Source organism: Lagenorhynchus albirostris, chromosome 19 (genome assembly GCF_949774975.1).
Source record: "Lagenorhynchus albirostris chromosome 19, mLagAlb1.1, whole genome shotgun sequence".
NCBI classification, from domain to species: Eukaryota; Metazoa; Chordata; class Mammalia; order Artiodactyla; family Delphinidae; genus Lagenorhynchus; species Lagenorhynchus albirostris.
Genome location: NC_083113.1, coordinates 42,129,296 through 42,147,635, shown reverse-complemented (window position 1 = coordinate 42,147,635; position 18,340 = coordinate 42,129,296). Strand labels below are relative to the sequence as shown.

At 43.9% G+C, this 18,340-nt stretch overlaps 1 protein-coding gene across 4 annotated transcripts in view; it reads right to left on the bottom strand.

The window, feature by feature from the left end:
• The window catches only part of DUS2 (dihydrouridine synthase 2), a 41,223-nt gene that overhangs the window by 21,148 nt on the left and 1,735 nt on the right, over positions 1 to 18,340 (bottom strand). For 2 of the 4 annotated variants that reach the window (XM_060130546.1, XM_060130542.1), the window contains exons 2-5: positions 18,088 to 18,164; positions 14,721 to 14,788; positions 13,040 to 13,167; positions 1,939 to 1,984 (exon numbers count right to left, since the gene is read on the bottom strand). In XM_060130546.1, the coding sequence (XP_059986529.1) occupies positions 1,939 to 1,984; positions 13,040 to 13,167; positions 14,721 to 14,733 (187 nt within the window). In that variant the 5' untranslated portion in view covers positions 14,734 to 14,788; positions 18,088 to 18,164. The remainder of the gene's footprint in view (positions 1 to 1,938; positions 1,985 to 13,039; positions 13,168 to 14,720; positions 14,789 to 18,087; positions 18,165 to 18,340) is intronic. The other 2 variants (XM_060130544.1, XM_060130545.1) reach the window with 2 other exon arrangements.

The following is an 18,340-nucleotide window of genomic DNA, read 5'->3' as shown; positions in this document are numbered from 1 at the left end:
CATCTGAAATACATAATGAAAGAGCGTGACCAGAGGCTTACAGGAACCTAACTCTGTATTTCCCCTAGGAACAATGGTTCTGTATTCGCTAATTTGGTGTTCTTAGCAACTTTATAGAACATAACTATTGCAAACAACAAGAATCTCTCATGCTCTTCATAATGAAGTTCTACAATAGGTACTAACATTATTAGCTTTCAAAGATGACTATCACATGGAAGGGTCCAATGTGGCAGATGGGAGAATATGCCTATCTCAGAGGCTATTCTGAGAAATAAATGGGATCTTTAATGCACGTGAAGCACTTCCATAAAGGGAAGCTGTTATTATCATCCCAGCAACAAACAGATTAGAAGGTTAAAAAGGTGGGGTAACGGCACTGACATGTTGGGAGAGGTAATCGAAGTGATCACCAACAGCAGAGACTTCTCATGACTGGCAGTAAGCAGTCTGTGAGAAGAACGACAAAAACTGAGTGTGTTTATACTATGCTTTTCTGTTTAACATCAAAATACTGAAACCCCTGTTAAAGCACTGGCGAAATCAATTCTGGCACTGTCGTCTATAGGTATTGACATGGGAAAATGTCCTAATAGAAAAGTAAGTGGCAGGGACTTCCAGGGCGGTCCACTGGTTGGGACTCTGCGCTTCCACTGCAGGGGGCATGGGTTCAATCCCTGGTCGGGGAACTAGGATCCCGTGTATCACGCAGTGCGGCCAAAAAAAAGAAGAGAAAAGTAAGTGGCAAAACGTGTATCATGATCCCAAGCGTGTGTGTGTATAGGGGAGAGAGTATATATAAACATGTCATATTTTTATACACACACTTTATGAAATGTGTAAAAAGTACATGTTAATTCTCCTTGTGATTACTCTTCAAGTATGGGATTATGGGGGATTTTCATTTTTTAGGTTATATACATCTATAACACTGAATTTTTCATAACACAAAGAAAATATAAATCTAAAACAAAAGACAAAATTGACAAAAGTTCTAGTGAACTTATATTAAGATTTCACAAGTGTGTATACTTTTCAAAAACCTCAAACAATATTACAACTCTCATCAAAGCAGAATCAGCCTCATCAATAAAGTATAAGCAAAACCACAACGCAGCACAACCACTTCCATTTGCAAAGGTCTTACATGTCCTTTATCTTATTTGATCCTCACTCCAACCCTGTAATTTAAGTAAAGCAGGGATTATAATTTTCCTTTTACAGCTAAAGGAACTGAGGCAGAGAGGTCAAGTGACTTGCCCAAGGTCACAGTTAGTGAGAGGCAGAGCCAGGATCAGTGCTGAAGCCATCCTGACCCCAAAGGTCCCTCCTGTACTATGAAACCTGGTGATTTATATGTCAGCAAGCCTGTGGGTAGAAGGCATTCTCAGCCTGTTTCACATCTGGCTATTTGTCATGGTCTCTGGAGAGCAGTGACTACTCTCAAGAGAGCATGTGGGGACTTCCCTGGTGGCGCAGTGGTTAAGAATACACCTGCCAATGCAGGGGACATGGGTTCACGCCCTGGTCCGGGAAGATCCCACATGCTGCGGAGCAACTAAGCCCGTGTGCCACAACTACTGAGCCCACTTGCGGCAACTACTGAAGCCGGTGCGCCTAGAGCCTGTGCTCTGCAACAAGAGAAGCCACCGCAATGAGAAGCCTGCGCGCTGCAACGAAGAGTAGCCCCCACTCGCTGCAACTAGAGGAAGCCCACGTTCAGCAATGAAGACCCAAGGCAGCCAAAAATTAATTAATTACTTTTTAAAAAATTGGCTTATAATCAATGTATCTTTAAAAAAAAGAGAGCATGTGATCCACAAAATTACACAGGTGAGGAGCACCCTGGAGGTAACTGACACCCAGGCAAGGGCAGTGGTAGCACAGTTTGGGCATGACTGGGCATACACACAGTCCTGGGACCACAGCTGCACTCACCATTGACAACTCTCTTGCACTGAAGCATCTTGAGGTCAATCAGCTCCTGCAGAGGAATCAGAGGGCACATGTCAGTCCTGGACACATAGGTCCTGGGCATAGTGGGGAAGACCTTCATCACACACCTGATGGGGGCTACTTTGCCTGTCACCCTACTACCAACATCAAATCATGGCTTTGGGGACACGTAGTGCTGTCCTCCCCAACCAAGCATGGCAAGCATGGGCCTAAGTGAGCTCCCCTCCATCAGCTGCTCTTCCCAGGGACCTTGCAGAGTCTCGGGCCTAGCAGGATTGAGCCACTCAGGCAATCAGAGATCAGACAATAGCCTAGGATGTGGAAACCTGGACTTTTCTCACCTACTAGTCTCAGCTCTAGTCCATCCTCTCAAAGAACCTCCCACCTCATCCATATGCAAATGACAAGATGAAGGGCTCCCAGGAAACGTCTAAGGACAAAAGTGGGGCCAATGAACAGAAGCACAGGGAGGAAGATTTGAGATTGACACAGGAAAGAAAAGTCTAAAACCCCTATTCAACCTGGGTCACACTATGTGGAAATGAAAGGGGTGAGCTCCTCAGCTCTGGAGATATTCAAAGACTAAGGAAAGAAAGGAAAAAGGGAGTTCTTCAAAACCAGGATCATAAAAAACGAAAGGAAATTCAAGTCTCCTAAAGGGTTGACATTCTCTACCTCTTGGTGGGAGACAAGGCTGCTCTGCTTTGTTCAGTGATCATTTCAATAGATGTGGAAGACAGATCTGAAGAGCCAGGAACCTGTCACACTGCCCAGAAGCTCCTGCCCAGGGGTTCTGGGAGACCAGAAGAAGATAGAAAGAAACTCAGCCCTGGAACTCATCGCCATACTGACTCCCTATAAGCCTCAGCAAGTCACAACCCCAGCCAGGTGAGCACAATGGCCTTTGCTCCCTCATGGGAGCATTTAGGGCTAAAGTGGCCAAAGGTGTCCTATGGCATCCATGGGGCTCCCCCCAGCATATCCACCATCCAGGTTAATACATGCTTTATGGGACTTCCCTGGTGGCGCAGTGGTTAAGACTCAAGCTCCCAATGCAGGGGGCCCGGCAAGCCACAACTAAGGAGCCCACCTGCCACAACTAAGACCTGGTGCGACCAAATAAATAAATAAATAATATATATATATTTTTTAAAAGAATTTTTTTAAAAAAAGCATGCTCTAGGTATTTCTGTGGCTATTCTCTCTATGCTGCATCCAGGTCATCAAGTACCTGACACTCACCAGGCCTGACCACACAAATCACCACCACCAAGCAGTATGGATGCACGGTTGGCATCCAAGCCCCAAGACAGACAAGGGACGGACAGACCCCAACACAGAGCCCCTGTAGGCAGTGATCCTGGTTGCAGGGGCAGGCAAGAAAGCAGGTGGACAAGTGGGCAGCACTGAGTGGCCTGTGCTTATAAAAAGAAGGTTTGCAGCCAGGCTGAGCTTCGGCTAAGAACAAGCAGGGGAAAGTGAGGCAAAACCTTGCTGGGCCCCCACCCCTGCCAGCAGTAACTTGTCCTCCTTGGGATTCCTCAAACCCCCTGCCCAGTCTACCTTCACAGCCTGACCACTTCCTCTTTGTATGCTAGTTACAGATGCACCTGTCATACCTTTACCATTAGACAACAAACACCCTGAGGAAGGTTCTCGCTTCACATAAAGGTGGGCTTTGAGGACGCTGACCAGGTCCTCCTCAGGGCCCCAAGAGGAGGAGTTGAGGCAAAATGGCCCTTGAATGGTCTTATTTTCTTTTCTGTCTCCCCACTACACTGAAAGAGACTTTGGGACCTGGACACAGTCTCATTCATCTTTGCATCACTAGCACCTAGCACGTTGCTAGTGCTCACTGAACATCTGCTGGAGCCACTTCAATGCCTGACATGCAAGCAGATGCTCACCTGGTTGTTAAGTGGAGAAATTAAATTGTCATCAATAAAGCCACACATGTGCCTGCTCACCCACACACCAACACTATTGTTTACCAATTTTATTCATTTTAGTTAGCTCTTTGGTTATAGAGTAGAACCTCACAGGTTTTTTTTCACTGCATTTCCTTAATTGGTGAAAACAAACATTGTTTTTCCACGTGGTAGAGTGTATCATCCAGGCATCTTCCTACCAAACTGCCTTTTAAATCTATACAAGTTGTGCAGAAAAAAAACTATCTTTTGTCAAATTGGATGTTATTTTTCTGTCTCAATTATTATATTTTCCCTTTATCAATATCACTTCCTCAATTTTTATCATACATATCATTTTATTTCTATAGAAGAGACAACTCCAATTTTGCCACAAACAATGCCTTCTAGTTCCCAAATCTATCCCCATCACAGTTAAGAATATAATTATAGGGCTCCCCTGGTGGCACAGTGGTTACGAATCCACCTGCCAATGCAGGAGACATGGGTTTGAGCCCTGGTCCGGGAAGATCCCACATGCCGCGGAGCAACTAAGCCTGTGTGCCACAACTACTAAGCCTGTGCTCTAGAGCCCACGAACCACAACTACTGAGCCATGTGCCACAACTACTGCAGCCCACGTGCCTAGAGCCCATGCTCCGCAACAAGAGAAGCCACAGCAATAACCCCATGCACCACAATGAAGAGTGGCCCCCGCTCGCCACAACTAGAGAAAAGCCCGTGTGCAGCAACGAAGACCCAATGCAGCCAAAAATAAATAAATAAATAAATAAATAAATTTAAGAAAAAGCATATAATTTTGATTGGTTTTTCTCTTCCTTTTAAAACTAATTTGCTTTTTAACTTATCTGAAAATTAAGGCCCTTTCTAAGTCACTTTTTATTCATATGGCTACCCAATGTTTGAACAGCATTTAATTTTAAACTGCCTTATTATATACGGGCTTATTCTTCCTTGTCTGTCACATGTTATGTTCCTATTACATCCTGCTGCCTTCATCTCCTCCATTCCACTTGGCTTGCTTTCTCTATCTGAGCTGATCTTGCTTATCACCAGTGTCTCTCCATTCTACCTTTCCATCCCCATCTCTGACCTATCTTCATAGTCTTTTAACCTCCAGTTTGGTTAAAGAATCTTTGATATATCTCTGTTTTCAGAAACACAAATAAACCCAGATTGACAAACTGTGTGACTGCCCACTCAAAAAAAAAAAATCACTGCCAAAAATGAATAATGGGAGTTGCAAAAGGAGAGAAGGGATAGAATAAATATTTGAAGAAATAATGGCAGAAAATTTCCCAAATTTGATGAAAAACATTAATCTACACATCCAAGAAGCTCAACAAACTCCAAGTAGAATAAACTTAAAAGAGATCCACACCTAGACACATCACAATCAAACAGCTGAAAATCAAAGACAAAGAGATAATCTTGAAAGCAGCAAGAGAGAAGTGACTTACCATGTACAAGGGATTCTCAATAAGACTAACAACTGATTTTTCATGAGAAACAATGACAGCCAGAAACCAAGGAGGTGATTCACTAAAAACTATAAAATATTGTTTAAAGAAATTAAAGGAGATTTAAATAAATGAAAAAATATCCGGACTTCCCTGGTGGTCCAGTGGTTAAGACTCCATGCTCCCAATGCAGGGGGCCCAGGTTCGATCCCTAGTCAGGCAACTAGATCCTGCATGCCACAATTAAAGATCCCGGATGCCGCAACGAAGATCCCCTGTGCCGCACTAAGACCTGGCACAGTCAACTACATAAATAAGTAAATATTATTTTAAAAAAACGATATATCATGTTCAACGACTGGAAGATTTAATATTGTTAAGATAGCAATATTCCCCAAACTGATCTGTAGATTCAACACAAACCCCATCAGAATCCTAGCTGCCATTTTTGCAGAAATTGACAAGATGATCCTAAAATTCATATGGAACCTAGAATAGACAAAACAATCTTGAAATAGAAGAATAAAGTTGGAGGATTCACACTTCCTAATCTCAAAACCCACTAGCAAACTATAATAATCAAGATGTATGGTACTGGCATAAGGATAGACACATAGACCAATGGAATAGATTTGAGAGTCCAGATACAAACCAAAACATCTATGACCAACTGACTTTTGACAAGAGTATCAAGACAATTTATTGGGGAAAGAACTGTCTTTTTAACAGGTGCTGGAACAACTGGATATCTACATGCAAGAAAATGAATTTTGATCCCTACCTCATAATGTACACAAAAATTAACTAAAAAAAAAATTAACTCAAAATGCATCCAAGACCTAAGTGTAAGAGCCAAAACTATAAAATTCATAGAAGAAAACCTAAGTATAAATCTTTGTGGCCTTAGATTAAGCAATAATTTCTTAGAGATGATACCAAAAGCACAAACAACAAAGGAAAAAATTAGGTAAATTGGACTTCATTAAAATTAAAAATTTTTGCATTGATGCAAAAAAATTTTGCATCAAAGGATACTATCAATAAATTGAATCAGGGACTTCCCTGGTGGTGCAGTGGTTGAGAATCCACCCGCCAACAAAGGGGACATGGGTTCTATCCCTGGTCCGGGGAGATCCCACATGCCACAGAACTGCTGAGCCCACGCACCACAACTGCTGAGGCCCGTGCACCTAGAGCCCATGCTCCACAACAAGAATAGCTGCCACAGTGGGAGGCCCGCACACTGCAACGAAGAACCAATGCAGCCACACACACAAAAAAAAAACAAAGTGAATCAACTATACTTAAATAAAATTTTAAAAAATAAAACTAAAGTCTTTTAAAAAAAATAAAGTGGAAAAGACGATCCACAGAATGGGAGAAAATATTGGCAAATCATATATCTGATAAAGGTCTAGTATCCAGAATATATAAAGAACTCTTACAACTCTTAAAATAAAAAGACAAATAACTCAATTTAAAAATAGGCATAGCATAAAAAGAAACGAAATTGAGTTATCTATAGTGAGGTGGATGGACCTAGAGTCTGTCATACAGAGTGAAGTCAGAGAGAGAAAAACAAATACCATGGCTAAAATATATATATGGAATCTAAAAAAAAAATGGTCTGATGACCCTAGGGGCAGGACAGGAATAAAGACGCAGGCGTAGAGAATGGACTTGAGGACACAGGGAGGGGGAAGGGTAAGCTGGGAAGAAGTGAGAGAGTGGCATTGACATATATATACACTACCAAATGTAAAATAGCTAGCTAGTGGGAAGCAGCTGCATAGCACAGGGAGATCAGCTCAGTGCTTTGTGACCACCTAGAGGGGTGGGAGGGAGGGAGACACAAGAGGGAGGAGATATGGGGATATATGTATACATATAGCTGATTCACTTTGTTATACAGCAGAAACTAACACACCATTGTAAAGCAATTATACTCCAATAAAGATGTTAAAAAAAAAAGATATACTGATGGCCAAGAAGCATATAAAAACATGCTCAACAACACTAATCTTCAGAGAAATGCAAATCAAAACCACAATGAGCTATCACTTCATACCCATTAGCATGGGTACTATCAAAAAAAAGAGAAAATAGCAAGTGTTGGCAAAGATTTTAGAAATTGTGGACTGCTGGTGGGATTGTAAAATGGTGCAAAAGACAGGGAAAACAGTATGGAAGTTCCTCAAAAAATGAAAGTATCCTACTTCTGGGTATATATATATATATATCCCAAAGAATTGAAAGCTGGATCTCAAAGGAGTATCTGCACACCTACATTCACAACACTATTCAAAATAGCCAAGAGATAGAAGCAACCCAAATGTCCATCGACAGATGAATGGATAAGCAAAAGGTAGTATACATATTACATAATATGATATTATTCAGCCTAAAAATGGAAAGAAATCCTGTTACATAGTACAACATGGATGAACCTTGAGGATATTATGCTAAGTGAAATAAGCCAGTCACAAAAAGACAAATATTGCATATTTCCACTTACATAAGGTAGCTAAAGTATTCAAATTCATAGAAACAGAAAGTAGAATGGTGGTTACCAAGGGCTGTGGGGAGGGGAGTTGTTGTTTAATGGGCATAGAGTTTCAGTTTTGCAGATGAAAAAGTTCTAGAGATCTGTTTCACAACTACTGAACTGTACACTTAAAAACGGTGAATATGGTAAAATTTGTTATGTGTTTTTTGCCACACAAAAAAATTTAAGTACCCATTTTGGTAATCATAGTCTCTTAAGAATATTGCCTTCTCCCTTCATCCTGCCTATTAAAAGGTAGGTGTCCTCTCACGTCTGGGCCACTGGAGTCCTGTTGTTTTTGGTTTTTTGTTTTTATTTAATTTTTATTTGAGTGTAGTTGATTTACAATGTTGTGTTAGTTTCTGCTGTACAGCAAAGTGAATCAGTTATACATATACATATACCCACTATTTTTTAGATTCTTTTCACATATAGGTCATTACAGAGTACTGAGTAGAGTTCCCTGTGCTATACAGTAGGTTCTTATTAGTTATCTATTTTATAAATAGTGGTGTGTATATGTCAATCCCAATCTCCCAATTTATCCCCCTCTCTTTCCCCCAGGTAACCATAAATTTGTTTTGTACATCTGTGACTCTATTTCTGTTTTGTAAATAAGTCCATTTGTACCATTTTTTTAGATTCCACATATAAGTGATATCATATGATATTTGTCTTTCTCTGTCTGATTTACTTCACTCAGTATGACAATCCATGGTCTGTCCATCCATTGTTCTTATAAAAAGGAATAGGGGGCTTCCCTGGTGGCGCAGTGGTTAAGAATCCACCTGCCAGTGCAGGGGACACGGGTTCGAGCCCTGGTCCAGGAAGATCCCACATGCCACGAAGCAACTAAGTCCGTGAGCCACAACCACTAAGCTTGCGCTCCAGAACCCACGAGCCACAAATACTGAAGCCCGCGTGCCTAGAGCCCGTGCTCCGCAACAAGAGAAGCCACCGCAATGAGAAGCCCATGCACCACAACAAAGAGTAGCCCCCACTCTCCACAACTAGAGAAAGCCCGCACGCAGCAATGAAGACCCAATGCAGCCAAAAATAAAACAAATAAAATAAATAAATTTTTAAAAAAAAGGAATAGTTAAGTGACATCTGATGAACCCCTAGAAAACTGTCAATAGGGCAGACCTTGGTGGGGAATCAGACTACTGCTCCCTTAACCTTTGCTGAGCTGGTTCATCCTTTCTTCACCTCCAACTGCTGAGGGTTCTGCAGGCGTTTTAAGGAGGTGCCTGTATGCCTGGTATGCCCTAGGTCCTACACGAGGTCCTGAGAGGTGGATGGTGTGGTTTGACGATCTAACCCACAGATGGGTCACCTCAGGGGAACATAGTAAGTTCATCTACACAGCTGGCCTGCAGAGCAACTCTGGATCCACCAGGGGGCACCAGGCGCCATGCTGTGCCTTTCCCAGTACTCAGGGCCCAGTTCCCAGAGACCTACTCACCACAGGCAGGGGCCAGTTGGCCTGCCCACCGGCCTCTGCTCCACAGCAGCTAGGTCTGGGTAAAGGGCCTAGGTCTCTTCTGGCAGAGGTCCCTTAATTTGTTCATAAGCTATATTGATTCTCCCAGAGCAAGTGCTCATCAAACATACAAAGGGTTTTAATCTGTATTTACTCTGCTCCAAACTCAAGAAGAGCCCTGGAAGAATGGATTAGTCACAATCATGAGGAAAACCAAGCTTTGACCAATTAGGAGAGTCACATTCTGAAGTCACCGCATAAATCCTGGGACCATGACTTCCCAAGTGCTTGAAAACAACCCTAAGAATTCTCAACAAAGCAGCTGATGAAGCATCGGAATCTGCGGGTCAGCTCTGTTTCTCACTACCCAGCTTCCGTGACCTCATCACAGACTGATTCCCCCAGGGCTATAAACATATAGTGGCTGTCTAGAGCAGACACCGTGCTGTCATACACTCACTCACTTCCATCCTGGTGTTTCACTCCACAGTATCTCCAGGTGAATACAACTCCACCCTCTGGGGTCCCAGAAAAATGCTGCTCGCATAGCAAAAGTGAAGGCCAAGGAGGCTGAATATGTCAATGGAGGCACTACTGCCTTTTCCTCAATTTTAGCAACCCTCAGAATCTTGCCCCAGAATAAGTTTGAGCCCAGGTGAGCTGATGCTTTAAAGGCCTGAAGGCTTTACCACCACTTGGTCTAAGAGAAGAAACCAGCAGGATGGCCACCGCAGAGACATAAATGAATCTGAAAACAAAGGGTTAGCACTCAATGGACCCACTCTTACTTTTCATGACAGCACAAGATTAGGGAGAGTAGGGACATGAAGGGTCATCAGAGTAAGCAAATAATTGATGGAGACAGTATGTGAAGCACGGGTAGAGAGAAGAGGGACACTATACATCCCGGGCCTTGAAGCAACCATGCGGGGGCTACAGCTGGACAGAGATGGAGTTGGGGCAGCAGGGAAGAAGCAGGGGGCTTCATCCTTGAGTCTGAGTCATCCCACAGGACCCTATTGGTAAACATGGACTAAGTGGATGAAGAGCTATCATGCACCCTCTGTCCTGGGGTAGAGGAGAATCACAAGTAATGAAAGGTAACAGCTGTTCTCTGGGATTTCATCTTTTTGGTTCCCAAGACCTCAGAATCTGAGTCCCTGATTCATCATAGTTCCTCCTCCCAATCCCCTTCCAAATCCAAGAGGTTTTTTCTGGAGGCCAAGGAGAGTGCTGGCCAGGAAAGGCTATACCTAACCCATGGCTGACCACCCTGGGGCCAGAGTGCAGGCTCAAGGGTTGAGTGACCAGATGAATATGCTCAGCACACTACCACAGTCCCCTGGGACTGGCCCCTGGGAACAGGCTCCTCCCTGCCGTAGGCACGTTCTGGCAGCCTGGAAGATTTATGGATGTACACTAACAGCCCATTTCACATGTTTGGGACCTCCTCACCTCTACTTCGACAAACCACTTAAAAGTCAGGTCTTGGGTCTCTGTGACACTAAACTCTGGAAAATCCCTTTCTGACTCCCACCTTTGGACAACACATACTCGTTCCTTCCCATTTCACCTTGTCAGCACCCTAGATGCCTCTGCCCCTGCCCTGCTGTAGATACTGGCATGCCAATCCCTGCCATGGGCATCCCCCGCCAAGCTTCTCAAGCTCTCCTTCCTATAAAGCTGCAAACCAGTATCACTGTGCACACCTGCCTGCCAGGCACATCTCCCAGTGCCCATTCCCCATGGGAATAAGACCAAAACACCTTCACTTCCTTTCCTCAGGTCCCTAGCCCACACTTGCCACCCTCATTTCCAACAGAAGACTGACTTCCTACACCTTGTAAAACAAGTCTCTCAGGCAAAACCCCTCAGTTTCCCTCCCTTTCATCATCTTCACCCTCTCCTCCTTGCCCTATCTCAGTGGAAGGCAGGTCCTACCACCTCGTCAAGAATCCTGTCCCCTCCAAGACCTGGCCCTACAAATCCCCCTAATGCCCCAAATCTTCAGGCCTCCCCTCATTGTTAAGCCCTTCTTCCTACGCTACAAACAAGCAAGTTACCAACAAACAACTCCATTCACCCATCTTCCTTCACCTCCAGCTATACACTTCCTCCCTTCACCTCTTGAATTTCTGGGGGGTAGTCAGCAGACTTATTTCTACTTCCTCATTTTGCTGCTTACTCCTCAATCCATTAACCCCTCAAGTGTTCACATCTATGTGCCACAGCTGTCCCCTAATCAGGTAATTTTCTTTTTTAAAATTTATTTATTATTTTATTTATTTATTTTGGCTGCACTGGGTCTTAGCTGCGGCACACGGGATCTTCGTTGCAGCATGCAGGCTTCTTAGTTGCAGCATGCAGACTCTTAGTTGTGGCATGCCTGCGGGGTCTAGTTCCCTGACCAGGGATCAAACCCAAGCCCCCTGCATTGGGAGTGCGGAGTCTTACCCACTGGACCACCAGGGAAGTCCCTACACCAGTGTCTTTCTTTTCAATTAAACTTTTTTTTCTTTAATATTTATTTATTTATTTTGGCGCACCAGGTCTCATTTGCGGCATGCGGGATCTTCGTTTCGGTGTGTTTAGTTGCAGCATGCGGTATGTTTAGCTGCGGCATGCGGGCTCTTAGTTGTGGCATGCAGGCTTCTTAGTTCAGCATGCGAACTCTTAGTTGCGGCATGCATGTGGGATCTAGTTCACCGACCAGGGATCGAACCCGGGCCCCCTGCATTGGGAGCGCAGTCTTAACCACTGGACTACCAGGGAAGACCCTACACCAGTGGCTTTCTTTTCAATTAAACTTTTTATTTTGAGATAATTGGAGGTTCACATGCAATTGTAAGAATGTGAGATTCTATGTACCCATTGCCCAATTTCTCCTCATAGTAACATCTTGCAAAACCGTAGTACAATATCGCAACCAGGATGTTGACACAGAATAGTTCTACCACCACAAGGATTCCCTGTGTTTCCCTTTTATAGCCACAGTCCTCACCCCACCACCGGTGGCTCTTAAAGATGGAAATATCAGAAGCACTGGGGTAGTTTCTCTAACCTCTCACACCAACTAGAGGGACATATCAGGATTGGGGATTGCGGGGGAAGCTGTCCAGATAATTCTGATGCATGCCCAACTGAGAACCACTGCTCCCAGTCCCTACCCAATATCAGCTACTCCTGTAACTCTATTTTTCCTAGAAGATGCTTTCTAAACCTGGGTCTCAAGTCTTAATATTCTCCACAGCAGCCGGCCAGTAGCTGGTCCACTAGCTACTGCCACCAGAAAATCCTATGGTTCCCAAAAGCAACCCCATCCAGTTTCCCTGGCCTGAATCTGGTCCTTTTCCTCCTCTTCCTGATCTTGAGTTCACTCATTCATGTACTGAATGTGTATTAACTCCTATGGGGGCCACAGCAGTGACCTGACACGATGCTCATCTAGCCACCTGGCCCAGGTGTCCCACAATGCCTCCGTGCTGCCCAGGCTCCTGGTCCTCAGCAGGGCTCACAGGACTCCTGCGTGTTTGTGTTCTGCTGCCTTCAGTGAGCACCTGTGAAGGGAGAGTCCATTCTGCCTCCTCTGACTCCTGACCGCTCCCACCCACAGATGGGGAGGCTGCACCTGTGGAAGAGCTCTCCGGGAAGATCAGGAGCCCCTTACCTCACAGTACACAATGTCCGCTCCATAGTCCAGGGCCAGCAGCCGCATTGGGAGAGTCCCTACCCGAACCATAGGGGCTAAGATGAGTTTGTTGTGGTAGCACAGAGAGAGGCTGTTCACAATCATTCCTGAAGAAAGAGAGTCAGAAATTCAAATGGAGAAAATCTCTTCTGTTATCCAGAGAAGGTTTTCCTTCTTCTTTCCAACACATAGTATTTGGTTTTCCTTTTCTTTTATCGTAAAAATAATGCATGCTCATTTATGCATCCAACAAATATTTATTAAGTGTCTACTCTGTACCAGTCACTGTCCTAGTCTTTGGGGATACATTAGAGAAGAAAACAGACAAAGATTCCTACTCTGGTAGAGCTTTCATTCCAGTGGGGAAAAAGGCAAAAACAATAAGCATAATAAATAAATTACATAGTATGATAGAAAATTGATAGTGCTATAGAGTAAAAAAAAGCAGGGAGAAAGGAGATTGAAAACTGCACATGGGTTAAAATTTTTTTCCAGTTTCATTGAGATAAAATTAACATATGATATTGTATTAGTTTAAGCTGTATAACATAAAGATTTCACATATGTATATATCACCAAATGATTACCACAATAAGTTTAGAGAATATCTATCACCTCACATAATTTTTTTCTCATCATGAGAACCTTTAAGATCTACTCTCTTTGTAACTTTCAGGATACAATACAATATAGTATTACTGTATTACTGTATTACTTCCGCGGTGGCACAGTGGTTAAGAATCTGCCTGCCAGTGCAGGGAACACGGGTTTGATCCCTAGTCTGGGAAGATCCCACATGCCGCGGAGCAACTAAGCCCGTGCGCCACAGCTACTGAGCCTGCGCTCTAGAGCCCGCGAGCCACAACTACTGAGCACACATGCCGCAACTACTGAAACCCGCGCACCTAGAGCTGGTGCTCCGCAACAAGAGAAGCCACCACAATGAGAAGCCTGTGCACCTCAACGAAGAGGAGCCCCCGCTCACCGCAACTAGAGAAAGCCCACGTGCAGCAACGAAGACCCAACACAGCCAAAAATAAACAAATAAATAAATAAATAAAATTTAAAAAGAAACAATACAGTATTGTTAACCATAGTTGCCATGCTGTACATTACATCCCAGAATGTATTTGTCTTGTAACTGGAAGTTTGTATCCTCTGACCACCTTCACCCATTTCCCCCCCACCTCATCCCCAAAGGTTAAAATTTTAAATAGAGAAGCCCAGATAAGCTTCAATGAGAAGATGACATCTGAGCAGAGATTTGAGTTAGCCAAGTTGGTATCTAGTGGAAGAGTGCACAGGAGAAGAAAGGGCCAGTGCAAAGACCCTGGGGCAGGAGCTTGTCTGGTGTGTTAGAAGAACAGGAAGGAGGCCACTGTGGTTGCAGCACAGAAAGGAGAAGAGAGTAATGGAAGTCAGATACACAATGGATGGAGAGCAGTAAGCAGATAGGACACAGTGGTCAGACCCCGAATGGCCTTGTAGGACGCTCTGCGGGCTTTGTTAGCTCTTCACGATAGGAGCCAGTGAAGGGTTTTAAGGAAAGGAGTGGCATGACTGATCACATTCTCCATTATCACGGTGACTGCTGTATGAAAAACAGACTGTGGGGGCCACGGTAGACACAGGCGGATCAGTTAGAAGGCTCTTCACTCACCAATGTCAGACATGATGGTGGCTCAGGACAGAGAGATAGCAGGGGAGGTGGTGAGAAGTGGTCACATTCTAAAAATATTTTAAAGGTAGAGCAACAGGAGTAAATCGAAGAAAATCAAAATCCCATGTCCCAGAGATAACTGTTAATTTATTTATTCTAAGCAAACATGGTCCCCTCTAAAAACCACAAAGCTTGCTAACTAACTTTTTACTCCTCAGCCTACTCCGGCCTGGCCTCCCCCTCTGCCACTCTCCCAAAACTGCTCTGATTAAAGTCACCAATTACCTCGAAGTTGCTCAATCTACGAGACACTGACCTGTCCTCAATCTTGTTTTGCTAGCAGCACATGGCATGGTTGAGTCTCCCCTCTTCCTTGATCTCTCTCCTCCCTGGGTTCGTCGACCACACACTCTCCCAGTTTTTCTCTCTACCCCTGCTTTTCAGTCTCTTTTGCTGGTTTCACCTCCTCCCCTCACAGGTTGAGGTTGCTCCTTAGTCGTGGGCCCTCTTCCCTTCTAATTTCACACACCCTCCCTCACAAATTTATTCACTCCCATGGTTTAAAATAGTGGCCATGATCATCTCCAAAGGCATCCCAACCTCACACCAACTGCTCAAAACACATCCCCACTGGGATGTCTTAAGGGCATCTTCTACTCAACATGTAGAAAACAAAGCCTTGATCTTCCCTCCTAAGCCTTGTCCTCTGTCTCCAATTATTTATTCAACAGACACTTACTGAGTCCCTAAGATATGTCAAGTACTGGTAGGCACTAGAGATAAAATGATGAAAGGGATACTTATAAATATGTTATAGAAAGGGAACTTACAAATATGTGTGAAATTAAAACTGTGTATGGTGCTATGAAGGAGCAGTTACATAAGGCTGTGGGAGTCTATGTCAGCAGAAAAGAGACTCATGGGGGTTGAGGAGGGCCTCCCTTAAGAAATAATCTCTGGGGACTTCGCTGGTGGCGCAGTGGTTCAGAATCTGCCTGCCAGCACTATTTACAATAGCCAGGACATGGAAGCAACCTAAGTGTCCATCGACAGACGAATAGATAAAGAAGATGTGGCACATATATACAATGGAATATTACTCAGCCATAAAAAGAAACGAAACTGAGTTATTTGTAGCGAGGTGGATAGACCTAGAGCCTGTCATACAGAGTGAAGTAAGTCAGAAAGAGAAAAACAAATACCGTATGCTAACACATATATATGGAATCTAAAAAAAAAAAATGGTTCTAATGAACCTAGGGGCAGGACAGGAATAAAGACGCAGACACAGAGAATGGACTTGAGGACACGGGGAGGGGGAAGGGTAAGCTGGGACGAAGTAAGAGAGTAGCATTGACATATATATACTACCAAATGTAAAATAGCTAGCAAGTGGGAAGAAGCTGCATAGCACAGGGAGATCAGCTCAGTGCCTTGTGACCACCTAGAGGGGTAGGATCAGGAGGGTGGGAGGGAGACGCAAGAGGGAGGGGATATGGGGATATACGCATGCATATAGCTGATTCACTTTGTTATACAGCAGAAACTAACACACCATTGTAAAGCAATTATACTCCAATAAAGATGTTTTAAAAAAACAAACAATCCACCTGCCAATGCAGGAGACACGGGTTTGCTCCCTGGTCCGGGAAGATTCCCACATGCCGCAGAGCAACTAAGCCCGCGAGCCACCACTACTGAGCCCACGCGCCACAACTACTGAAGCCCACACGCAGAGAGCCCATGCTCCGCAACAAGAGAAGCCACTGCAGTGAGAAGCCCGTGCACCGCAACGAAGAGTAGCCCCTGCTCGCCGCAACTACAGAAAGCCCACACGCGGCAACGAAGACACAACGCAACCAAAAATTAATTAATTAATCAATTAATTAAAACTTATATTAAAAAAAGAAAGAAAAGAAAGAAAAAATCTCTGCTGGGAATTCCCCAGTGGTCCAGTGGTTAGGACCCTGTGCCTCCAGTTCAGGGGGCCTGGGTTCAATCCCTGGTTGGGGAACTAAGATCCTGCAAGCTGGCGTCACAGCCCAAATAAAAATGAAATAAAATAAAATATAATAAAAGAAAACAAGAAAGAATCTCTGATTCAAGGTCTAAAGGGTGAGAAGGTGTTTATCAGGTCAATATGTGGGGAGAAAATTTTTCCCATTTCAGTTAGTAGCACCTCCATTTACCCAATTATACATCCTTAACCCACATTCCCCACATCCAATTCATCACTATCTCCTATTCACCTCCAAGCCATCACTAACCTTCCAAATATGACTCTAACCTGCCTGCTTTACTCCATCTGCAAGGCTACCACTGTGCACAAAGCCAGTCTCCTAATGAGTCTCCCCAAATCTACTCCTGCCCCCTCCTATCCATTCTCTTACGATAGCCAGTATGGTGTCTGAAAAAGGCATCTCTGCTAACACCACTTCTCTGTTTATACCCTGCAATGCCTTCCCACCAAGTTTAGGATAAATCCCAAACAGATGATGGACTGGAGGTTGAAAGACAAGAAGGAGGTAGGGTGTTAGGTTAGAAAGAGGGATAAAGGGTCTAGGCAAACAGCAAAAAGGGCTGCAAAGAAAATGATCAGCACTTGTACAACAGTCCTGATGCAGGCAGGAAAATGCAGGAATAGTGAAGGAATACCAATAGCCACTTTTTATTTCTGCAATGCCTTTGCAATTCCCAAAGTGCTTCATTTATAACTGTGATTCTCAAACCTAGCTGTACATTAGAATCATCTGGAGAGATTTTAAAAACTACCAATGGCCAGGCCTCACCCCAAGCCAATTAAATCAGAATATACAGTTCACTAGGGCAGGAATCTTGTCTGTTTTGTTCACTGTCCATATGAAAAGTACCTGGCACATACATGGTGCTCAGAAAATATTTACTAAATGAATAAATGAATGAAGGAATGTACCACTATCACCTGAGATCCAAGGAAGAATTCTTCTCAAACCTTAGGGAGTAAGCAGGCAACGTCAGTTACCATGGCAGCCCTGGGAAAAACATTACCGAGTGACACTAACACTCCCAGGAGCCTACATTTGTTTCCACAATAAGTAAACCTTTCTCATTTCTAAAGTACTATACTGTGAAATATGCATCTCAGTAACAACTAGAGGTTACTCAATGTCTGCTGTGAGCAGGAGGAAAAGAGGAGGGCCTTACACGGTAACTAAAGCAATGACAAGAAGAAACTAGGGGCCATGGGCAGAGACAGACAGGCTCAGACAGGCTCCAATCCCTGTGACATTCTGAGGTGATCACATTGTAAGGGCTCAAGCATGAGAAAGCAGCCACTAACCAGCTACCCTGTCTCAAATATTTGGAGAAACTCAATGCAAATACATACCTATGTATTATTCTTTTCTGATAATTCTTTCGGTATATCCCTTCTGGCTTTGTGCAAAGTGATTCTTTGTTTTGTACCTGAAAAATGAGTGGCACATGTAAACAGATGAAACATGTCAGAGCAGACATCCAAGGAGCTCTTCAGCTAACGAATGAGGAGCTCCGAGTTCTGGGAAAGAATCGTAAAAGTAGTGTAGAGTCACAATATCTTAGAGCATCCTTTATATCAACTCCCCTCTATCATATCACCAATC